This window comes from Lupinus angustifolius, chromosome LG06 (genome assembly GCF_001865875.1).
Source record: "Lupinus angustifolius cultivar Tanjil chromosome LG06, LupAngTanjil_v1.0, whole genome shotgun sequence".
NCBI lineage: Eukaryota > Viridiplantae > Streptophyta > Magnoliopsida > Fabales > Fabaceae > Lupinus > Lupinus angustifolius.
The window spans coordinates 28817517-28828031 of record NC_032014.1 but is presented as its reverse complement, the minus strand read 5'-3'; the positions used below and the strand labels follow the sequence as shown (position 1 = coordinate 28828031).

At 30.0% G+C, this 10515-nt stretch overlaps 1 protein-coding gene and 1 long non-coding RNA gene across 2 annotated transcripts; one reads left to right on the top strand and one right to left on the bottom strand.

Moving 5' to 3' along the window:
- LOC109350713 lies at window positions 1-1537 on the bottom strand. Its single transcript, XR_002108123.1, has 2 exons — window positions 1479-1537; window positions 1-568 (listed from the first exon to the last, which is right to left on the bottom strand). It is a non-coding gene; the product is annotated as an uncharacterized LOC109350713 (long non-coding RNA).
- LOC109350712 (MLP-like protein 31) lies at window positions 7898-8938 on the top strand. Its single transcript, XM_019591975.1, has 2 exons — window positions 7898-8142; window positions 8637-8938. The coding sequence occupies exons 1-2, from the start codon at window positions 7956-7958 to the stop codon at window positions 8903-8905; spliced, it is 456 nt and encodes a 151-aa protein (XP_019447520.1). The 5' UTR covers window positions 7898-7955; the 3' UTR covers window positions 8906-8938.

The window sequence follows — 10515 nt, the reverse complement described above, 5'->3', positions numbered from 1 at the left end:
TAGTTTCATAAGTGCATAACTACTATAATAGCTGCATAATGCAGTTCAAAAAAAAATAGAGATAATGCAAGGCAACTTCAATAATGTGTAAGCCATGAAAAAATGGCTTCAACCCTTCTTTTTTGAATACAAAATAAGACTAACACATCACATAATATTATAACATCTGTAACCATTATTATGTAAATCAAAATTGGAGCCATCTTCCACCAAAACCATGAAGAAAGCTGAAAAAACAATGCCAAAGCAAACACGAAGATGTACAAAATGATCATCCATGGCTGCCAATAGATGCAAATAAAACAGCTAGTCAAAAACAACACTGGGGGATTCAACCTTGGGGAAAGTAGAACCGTTTTTTGTATAAGAAAGCTTACAAAAATCGTCAGGTAAAGACTCCGATGCCTTAACAGACTCCATGCAGGTTTTACAATTCGGGGCTTTGAAAATGGAGTTGCTTTTGACAATGCTCCCTAAAGCATTACATTGGAAGTAGTAGTTGTAACTAGCATCAGAGATTGCCATTTTACCAATATGTTGCTGATTCTTCAGCATTATCTCAAAACACCTGCTGAAGAAAACACATGATTTCTCACATAAATGAGACCACACAAATTCAATAAGTATCAATGAACAACATCCACTGATAATTTAGATCAACAACAACAATAACCAAGACTTAATCCTTCTAGGTGGAGACGGCTACATGGATCGAAAAACACCATAATGCTCTATTATAAATCATGTTTCATTCGCAAATAGATTGACAGAATAATTTAACACCACCTATGAAAATATATAACATATCCACCTATGAAAATATATAACATATCAAAGGCAAATATTATTAACACCACTGTAATTTTAACATATCCACCTATGAAAATATTATAATTTTAAATGAAAATCAAAGGCAATTTTTTTCCCACCACTTTAATTACCCAAGTTTTCCACAGAGACCCAGAAAAGAAAACTAATGAATGAGAATTCAAAAGTAAAAAATAAATCTAAATAAATAAATAATGAACACAAGTTGAACAATAAACCAATGGAAAGTGTGAATTTTTTGTGAGGAAAGTAACCTATGGAATTTCAATCAAAACCATCAATTTCAACAACAATTTATAATGTGTTTATAATGGAATCCAAGCCACAATGAGTGTGGACTAAAAGTCTTGACAGAACATTTCAACAATTATAATTTAAATCCATAAATAATGCTTTATATTCATATGAAGAAAAAGATTAAAACTTTACATGCATATCACACAAGTAACAACACCGATGTTAATTCCCAAATTTTCCAGAGAGACCCAGAAAAGAAAATCAATGAAAAAATTCATATAACAAGAGCTCCAATCATATAAAACAAAAAATGGCATAATCTAATTACATTGAAATAGAGATAGAATTATTAGAAGTTGAAAATAGATCATTGATAAGAAAAATAATTGATGAGATGAAAATGAAAATCTTACCAACCAGTGAAAGTGTCTAGAAAGTTGAGAGAGAAGAGAATCAAGAGATAGAAGATTTGAAAAACAATTTCAAAGAAAAACTATCATCTTTCTACATATTCATAAATGGGCTTTTGGGTTTGGGTAGCCCAATAGATAATAATAATCCAATTCAACCCATTACAATCAGTGTTATAAAACTCGGCTCGAACCGGCCGGTCAGACCGGTTCAACCATGAACCGGTCATCTAACCGATTCGAGTCTCTCATCTAACCGGTTTTGTATCAAAATTGGTTTGACTCAGTTAGTTTAAGCGTAAAACTGATGATTTGGATGATCAGACTAGTTAGACCGACCGAGTCAATCAAAATTAAAAGAAAATAATCAAATTGATGAGGTGAAAAGTCAAATATTTTTAATTTATATGTAATTATGTTTGTCACTTGTTATCTTATATTATAACCAAATCTTTGTTGTTTAATTAAATTTTAAATTTATTGTACATTTTTGTTGTAGTTAAAGTATAATTTATATATTATTTGATAATGTTTTCAACTTGCTTGTGTCATTTTATAGTATTAAAATTTTCTTTATTTTTTTTTAATTAGGTACACTAATGTTTTTAAATTTTGAGTATACAATTATTAAATATTGTTATACAGTATAATTAATTTTTAGAATTTTAATGTAAACCTATTTAACCAGTCCAACCATTGACCCAGTGGTTGGACCATTGACTCATTGACCCAGTACCCGGACCGAGTCATTAACCGGTCCGAGTTTAATAACACTGATTACAATAGTTGGATAAATGTATGCTTATAATTTTTGAAATTTGTGTGAATTAATAAGAGTGGAAAATGTATACACTACAGTGTAAAGATTTATACACATATATTTCATTGTCCATCATTTATTTGGATTACCTTTCTGAAAAGTCAACAATAATTAGAAATCAATGGTAGAGATGCAATAACAGTATATAAAACTCATACATTGTCAATATATATATTTTTTCCTCAATTAATAAATGAAGCTTATAATTTTTTAACATATATCATTCAAGATATGTACCTTATGTGTTATTTTGGATGTATTTTACGTGACATTTTATATGTATGTCGTGTTATTCTATACACAAATTTGGTGTTTGTTTTGATTTTTCATAAACTTGTTTGATGAACCTAAACTAGTATTCATGGTGTTATATTAGTATTCTCAATTGAGTTATTATATTTTATCCTATTCTTTAATTGTAGTATATTTAGTTGTTAATTTTTTTAATATTCTTACTTTGTTAAATGTAGATGACTAATTTAATGGATATTGTTAAAAATTTTAGTGATGAAGAAAACATTGAAATATACAGTGATGAGGAGGAGGTAACTTCGATGTTGGTTCATCTTGTAAGATGACATATAATACTCCATCGTCATTTTTTCATAACACAAATTCTGAAGGTGGTTGTGATTTTGGTCATGCAGATCGTTTAATGAATAATAATAAAAATAATTTGTTTGTTGGGATGCAATTTGAATTTAAAGAAGCCACAATAAATGCTATTAGAGAATTTTATATTAAAAATTTATTTGATTATGTTCTTGATGAGTCTAGACCAGATAAATATGTTGGCAAATACACATTTTGGTGTCGGATGTGAGTGGCGAATTCGCATTTCTTTTAACATTAAGCGTGAAATTTGAGAGATTAAGAAAATTAATGGAACACACAGTTGCGTACCTATGTTGGTTTCCCAATATCACAACAAATTAAATTCATCATTCATTTCAAACCTTGATGTTAATTTGATATATGTAGATCCGAGTATACCGGCACTAGTGAATGAGGTTGTTAGTCATTTTAGTTATAGAGTAACATATAGAAAGACATGGACTACAAAACAATTGACATTGGCCAAAATTTATGGTTACTGAGAATGATCAAACAATTAGTTACCATGTTGGATGAATGTTGTATAACATTTCTTTCCCGGTACAGTTGTGAAATATCAAGCACGTCACCATATTTTAGATGACATGGAACATTGATGGGTTTTCATATTGCAAACCAATTATACAAGTGGATGAAACATTTTTAAGTGTGACATATACTGGAATATTACTTATAGCGAGGTCACAAGATGGAAACAAACATGTATTTTCACTTGCCTTTGCCATTGTTGAAGGAGAGATGAAAGAAGCTTGAGAGTGGTTCTTAGGCTTATGTTACCCCTAAACCAAACTTATGTATCATATCAGATATGAGACATGTTTATTAGTTGTACTTTGAAGCGAGTTGAGAGGATGATCTAGTAAACAATCAGTTTATTGTATTCGTGATCTTGCTAGTAACTTCAATAAAGAATTCCGAGATTCTGATCCCAAAGACAAAGTCGTACAAATGGGTTTGTATTATTTATATTTCAAAATTATAAATATTTTTTATGTTCTAGATTGATATAATTTTATATTTAATTTTTAGATTATGAGTTGATGTGACCATGGATCGAGTGGATGTTGAAGTTGTTGCGGCAAAAATATCTGAGAGCTGGTACATTGTTGGACCAGATTCCAAAAGAAAAGTGGAGTCAAGTCAAGCATACGATGAAGGTAGACGGTTTAGCCACATGACCATGAATATTGCAGATTGCATTAATGGTGTTCTGAAAATATCTAGAGTTATTCCTATCACATCCCTTGTGAGAGCAACATACTATAGGTTAAACGAATGGTTCATTCAACATCAGAATGAAGCTTCTAACATGATTAGGACATGACATATATATTAGGAAGAGTTGACAAAAGTGATTAAAGAAAATCAGCGACAATCTACTTATCAACTAGTTTGTATTTTTCACAGGAAACCAGAGTCTCTGAGGTTGAAGTTGTATCTAGATATAGTGGTCGCCAAGTGATGGTTTACACTGTTAAACTAGCCGACAATTGATGAATGTTGTATAACATTTCTTTCCCGGTACAGTTGTGAAATATCAAGCACGTCACCATATTTTAGATGACATGGAACATTGATGGGTTTTCATATTGCAAACCAATTATACAAGTGGATGAAACATTTTTAAGTGTGACATATACTGGAATATTACTTATAGCGAGGTCACAAGATGGAAACAAACATGTATTTTCACTTGCCTTTGCCATTGTTGAAGGAGAGATGAAAGAAGCTTGAGAGTGGTTCTTAGGCTTATGTTACCCCTAAACCAAACTTATGTATCATATCAGATATGAGACATGTTTATTAGTTGTACTTTGAAGCGAGTTGAGAGGATGATCTAGTAAACAATCAGTTTATTGTATTCGTGATCTTGCTAGTAACTTCAATAAAGAATTCCGAGATTCTGATCCCAAAGACAAAGTCGTACAAATGGGTTTGTATTATTTATATTTCAAAATTATAAATATTTTTTATGTTCTAGATTGATATAATTTTATATTTAATTTTTAGATTATGAGTTGATGTGACCATGGATCGAGTGGATGTTGAAGTTGTTGCGGCAAAAATATCTGAGAGCTGGTACATTGTTGGACCAGATTCCAAAAGAAAAGTGGAGTCAAGTCAAGCATACGATGAAGGTAGACGGTTTAGCCACATGACCATGAATATTGCAGATTGCATTAATGGTGTTCTGAAAATATCTAGAGTTATTCCTATCACATCCCTTGTGAGAGCAACATACTATAGGTTAAACGAATGGTTCATTCAACATCAGAATGAAGCTTCTAACATGATTAGGACATGACATATATATTAGGAAGAGTTGACAAAAGTGATTAAAGAAAATCAGCGACAATCTACTTATCAACTAGTTTGTATTTTTCACAGGAAACCAGAGTCTCTGAGGTTGAAGTTGTATCTAGATATAGTGGTCGCCAAGTGATGGTTTACACTGTTAAACTAGCCGACAATTGGTGTGATTGTGGAGAATTTCAATCATTAAGATTGTCATGCTCTCATGCAATCGCAACATGCGCTTCATTGGTTTTAGATTGCGACCAATTTATCTCACCCATTTACCGGCAGGAAAATCTTCTTAAAGCATATGGATGTGAGTTTCAACTTATTGGTAATGAAGAATATTGAGCCCCTTATTCAGGTCCAACATTCATTCCCAAACTCGTTATGCATAGGAAAAGAAGTGGAAGATCGAAGACTACACGCATTCATAATGAGATGGATAAAGTTCATGTTGAACAAATTAAAAAATATGGATGATATAGAACTAAGGGGCATAATATGAAGACGTGTCCACTACGATCTAGAGAACTTGGTGAGAGTTCTAGACAATCTTTCAATAATTAGTAGTTTATGTTTTAATCTTTATTTTTATTATGTGATTCTATTGATATGTCAATTACTTAAATAAAATGAAGACTTATGAGATGAAGGCTTACTATATATTATAGACTTATGTAAATTAATTAATACATAATATTGTTGAGTTGCGAACCAACGAACCAAATGGATTTAGTCGTTTTACTGCATTACTTATTTATTATTTTTGCATTGCTTGCATTGCTTTTATGTTCATACCATTCAACAACAAAACCTCATTTGTGGGTGAGTATAAGGTGTTTGAACCTTTGTCTCAAAGATAAACCTTGAGAAACGACCTAAGAGCCACTTTTTAGTATTACAGTTTTAATTGTTATATTATTTTACAACAAAACCTCATGTGTGGGTGAGTATAAGGTGTTTGAACCTTTGTCTCAAAGATAAACCTTGAGAAACGACCAAAGAGTCACTTTTTAGTACTACAGTTTTAATTGTTATATTATTTTACAACAAAACCTCATGTATGAGTGAGTATAAGGTGTTTGAACCTTTGTCTCAAAGATAAACCTTGAGAAACGACCTAAGAGTCATTTTTTAGTACTACAGTTTTAATTGTTATATTATTTGAATCGAGTATGACCTCAATCAAATTTGGTGTTGCTGCTGGGATTATTGATTCTTGCCAAAGGTTCTTAGTATAGTTATTAGTTTAGTGTAGTGTCTTAGAATAATTATTTTATTTTGGTTTGAACATTTTGTCTGTTCTATTCATCATGTTGTTTTGTGTGACCATATTGCATTTTAATTGCTTTTGTGATGTTATTTAAAAGAGTTATGAGTTGAATTTTTGTATGAAACTTTGCTTTCCATAACTTTTGAAACATTAATATTTTCATAGGTGGATATATTTTGTCTGTTCTATTCACCTTGCTATTAGTTATGAGATACAGACAAGTAGTGGATATATTTTGTAGAATTTTTATTTTCGGCAACTTTTGAAACATTAATCAAAATTAAACAAATTATATATGTATTTGAGTTACAATAAACAAGTGCATAATGACAAAATACTTGCACCTGTGTAGGATCATTATGTGAATCCTATACAATCTTGAAATGATAATAACCAACTTGGTAAAGAAAATTAGTATTCAAAAGATAAAAATAAAATATTTATACATAAAGTTTTTCACCGTAACATAATTAAATATTATTCATAATGAAAAGTAGGTGCATCAAGGATTCTCTAAATCGATAGTAGAAGATAAATTCATTTAGAGGCATAAATATTATTGAAGTGAGTTTTAAGTATTAAATTGTGATTAGAAAGTTATGCTTTTCAAATTAAAAACAACTCAATGAGACAATGGTAGCTGAATAATAAATATAAAATATTATGACCATAAAGAAGATAGGTGAACATCAAGTTGATGTGCCACATGAGAGAATCCACCATTTACAATTGATATATATTTCTTAGAATTTTCATATTGAAAATCTTAGAAATGGTGAAAATAAAATTTTCATTGAGTCTACTCTTAATAATAAGGATTGTGACAAATAAAAGGAGAAACAAATATAATTACGCGTGTCATATGCTCCATATTATACTTTAATAAAATTGCTTCTCAAATTTTATATACAACTATATTCTAGCCAGAAAGATTCATAGATGACCAACTTTCCAAACAAAATTTTTATCTTATGAACTTAGATCTTGATTAAGTGAAATCATATATGTATAATTACTTGAACCAATCCATTGATGATATTTAATGAGTTATTTGCCTAAATTGATTTTTTATTTACAATAAATATTCATATTTTTTTTATATTATTATGGTATCCCTTCATCTTTTTGGGTGAAGAACTAATCCATTTCGGGGTTCGTGAATGTCCCTCCCAACAAATGTCGTCTTCGGGAATCGAACTCTCGATCTTCGAAACTTATTTGAGCCTTACACTACTAGACTAATGTCTTATTTGTATATAATTTTAGAAATTAGTCTATTCAATATGGATAGATAAACAATAACTATCTTCTTGAAATTCATACACTAATTTAATAGAAAGTAAAACTTATGGACAAAATAATTAAGTTGGCAATAATGTGGGTAAGCTATTTTCTATTTAAGATCCAACAAGGGTTCATATCCTTACACAACCAAACATTGTTAATTTGTTGCATTAGAATATTTTCCTTAGGCATGGCTCTTAAAGGTATTTTAAGTTCTGAAGTTGGGGTTCATGCATCAGCTTCAAAGTGGTTCAATCTCTTTGCTAAGGAACTTCACAATGTTCAAAACACTACTGATAGAGTGCACAAAACCAAATTGTTAGAAGGTGATGATTGGCATAGCATTGGTTCAATTAAGCAATGGACCGACATAGTAGGTAATTAACTTTAATTAAATTAGAGTAAATTATATTGATACCATGAGTTTTAGCGAAATTAGACGGACCACCCCTCATTTTTTTACATCTACGCAAACCCCCTAATTTTTGTACACACTGATCACCCATGGACGAGAAATAACTGAAATCTTTTAAACAAAAAAATATGATAAATGCAATTAAGTTAAACAAAACATGATATATTGTGGAGACAATGTCCAAATAATATATGAGTCGATACCTTTTTATTATTTTTTTTCAAAAACGATTACACTTATTTCTCCTGCATGGGTGGTCAGCGTAACGAAAATATAAAAATTAGGGGTTTGTATAGGTATAGAAAAGTGATGGATGGTTTGTATAATTTCAATAAAGCTCATGAGGTTAGTGTAATTTACTTGTTAAATTAAAATATAACTATTCATTAAATTTGCATGCAATTTAATACACTTTTTGTTATTGATCTTAATCATTTGTGAGTTGTGAAATAATAGATGGGAAGGAATCACATTACAAGGAGAGACTTGATGCTATTGATGGAAAGAACAAGACAATCATATATACTCTCTTTGATGGAGATTTTAGTAAGGATTACAATGCTTTCAAGCTTCTTTTTCAAGTAATTGAAAAGGATAATCATGCTTTTATTAAATGGACTATTGAATATGAGAAGGTGAATGAGAATGTTGAACCTCCATATAGCTTCATGGACCATTTCACCAAGAGTACTAAAGAAATTGATGTTTTTCTTCTCAAGGGATAGCAACACAAGCTTTGAAGGATACAATAAATAAAAGAGTAAACATCTATTTTAGTTTCTCATATTGTTCGACTTTACCAGTTTAGTCTTTCAAAAAAGAAAAGATCTGAAATGGTCCCCAAAAATTTCAAATGTGGGTCAAATTAGTCATTTTTAACATGTTTTACAACACTTGATAGAGACTAATTAGACCCAAAAAGGACTAATTTGATATATATTTGAAACTTTTTGGGACCATTTTATGTCTTTTTTTTAAGGACTAAACTAATAAGATCGGAAAATATGAGGGACTAAAATATGTATTTACTTTAAATAAAACAAGGAGTTTGATTTGTGGTTATCTAAATAATGGAATGATGTTTGCTTCCTTTAATAATTCTTCTTATCTATTCGATTTAGAAACTCTATGTAATTTTAATTTTATGAAAGAGAAATGAAATAAAGGGGTCATTCCCAAAATTATATCCATATAGATTTTTTTGTCTAGTCATATGTGCAATTTTGCTTAAGCCATGAAGATGAATGGTACAATAAGGATAGCTCTCCCTTATAGTATTAAAAGGTGAGTATTCTTGCTTAAGCTTAAGCTTTCTTTATGTGTGTTTTAGGAGTTCAATTAATTTTTGTTTAACAATTTCAAAATTGCTTTTTTTATTTTAGTGGATAAAATTAAAAGGCTTAAATATGTTTATAGTCCTTATAAATATAGGAATCTCTATTTTGATTGATGATTTTAGTTTTTGTCCATATGAATGATGCATCAACACTACAATTGATCACTTCGCCAATTAGGGCGACATATGTGATATATAGTGTACTGGTATTAGTCACGTCATCTCTAAGGACTAAAATCAAAATTTATATTATACAAAATCAAAACAAAAATAAATAAATAATAGGCATAAAATCAAAACATATATAAACCAAATTAAAACTAGTCACTAGCTACTCAAAATTTGTTTTTTATTTAATAGATGGAGTGAAAATGTTGAAGAGTATCTTAGATTCAAGATTAAGTAAATAAAGATAAAAAGTTGGCTTCAATTTTTTTTGTGACAATAGGAAAGAAAGAAATAAGAGTGTGTGTTTTTGAGTTAGGATCTTTCCTGTAAATGTTTCAAAAAACAAAGGATATACAAAAACATGCAGTTTTGTTCCTTAACATAATGGTTAGGTTACTTTTTAGTGATTAAGATTTTTTTTGTTCTACCAAGGGTATTATCTCCTTATCTAAATGAGTAAGGAACTAATCCCTTTCAGAGTGCGTGATTGTCCATCTCAGCAAGTGTCACTCCCAGGAATCGAATCCTTACCATTTTGCTCATGTTGAGAATCTAGCAGAGTCTTACACAACTAGACCAATAACTTTTTGATTTTAGTGATTAAGATGTAACATGTTCAAATTATTAAATACATTTACTCTCTTATAAACTTGGCTACCCTTTGACAATGAGGAACAATTTTTTTGGTTGTGAATGAGCTTATTAAAAATATTACTCTCTCCATTGCTTATTTTTTTCATGTTTCAAGTTATACAGGTTGATTAAGAAATGACTAAACGATTAAAATTTGGTATGTTTTTACTAAAATTCCTATATTTAATCTTAGTCTAC

What these genes read in the sequence shown, in the direction of transcription:
- LOC109350712 (XM_019591975.1), top strand. Translation starts at nt 7,956, where the DNA reads ATGGCTCTTAAAGGTATTTTAAGTTCTGAAGTTGGGGTTCATGCATCA. An exon ending in GCAATGGACCGACATAGTAG is followed by an intron (nt 8,143 to 8,636) that starts GTAATTAACTTT and finishes GTGAAATAATAG; the next exon opens with ATGGGAAGGAATCACATTAC.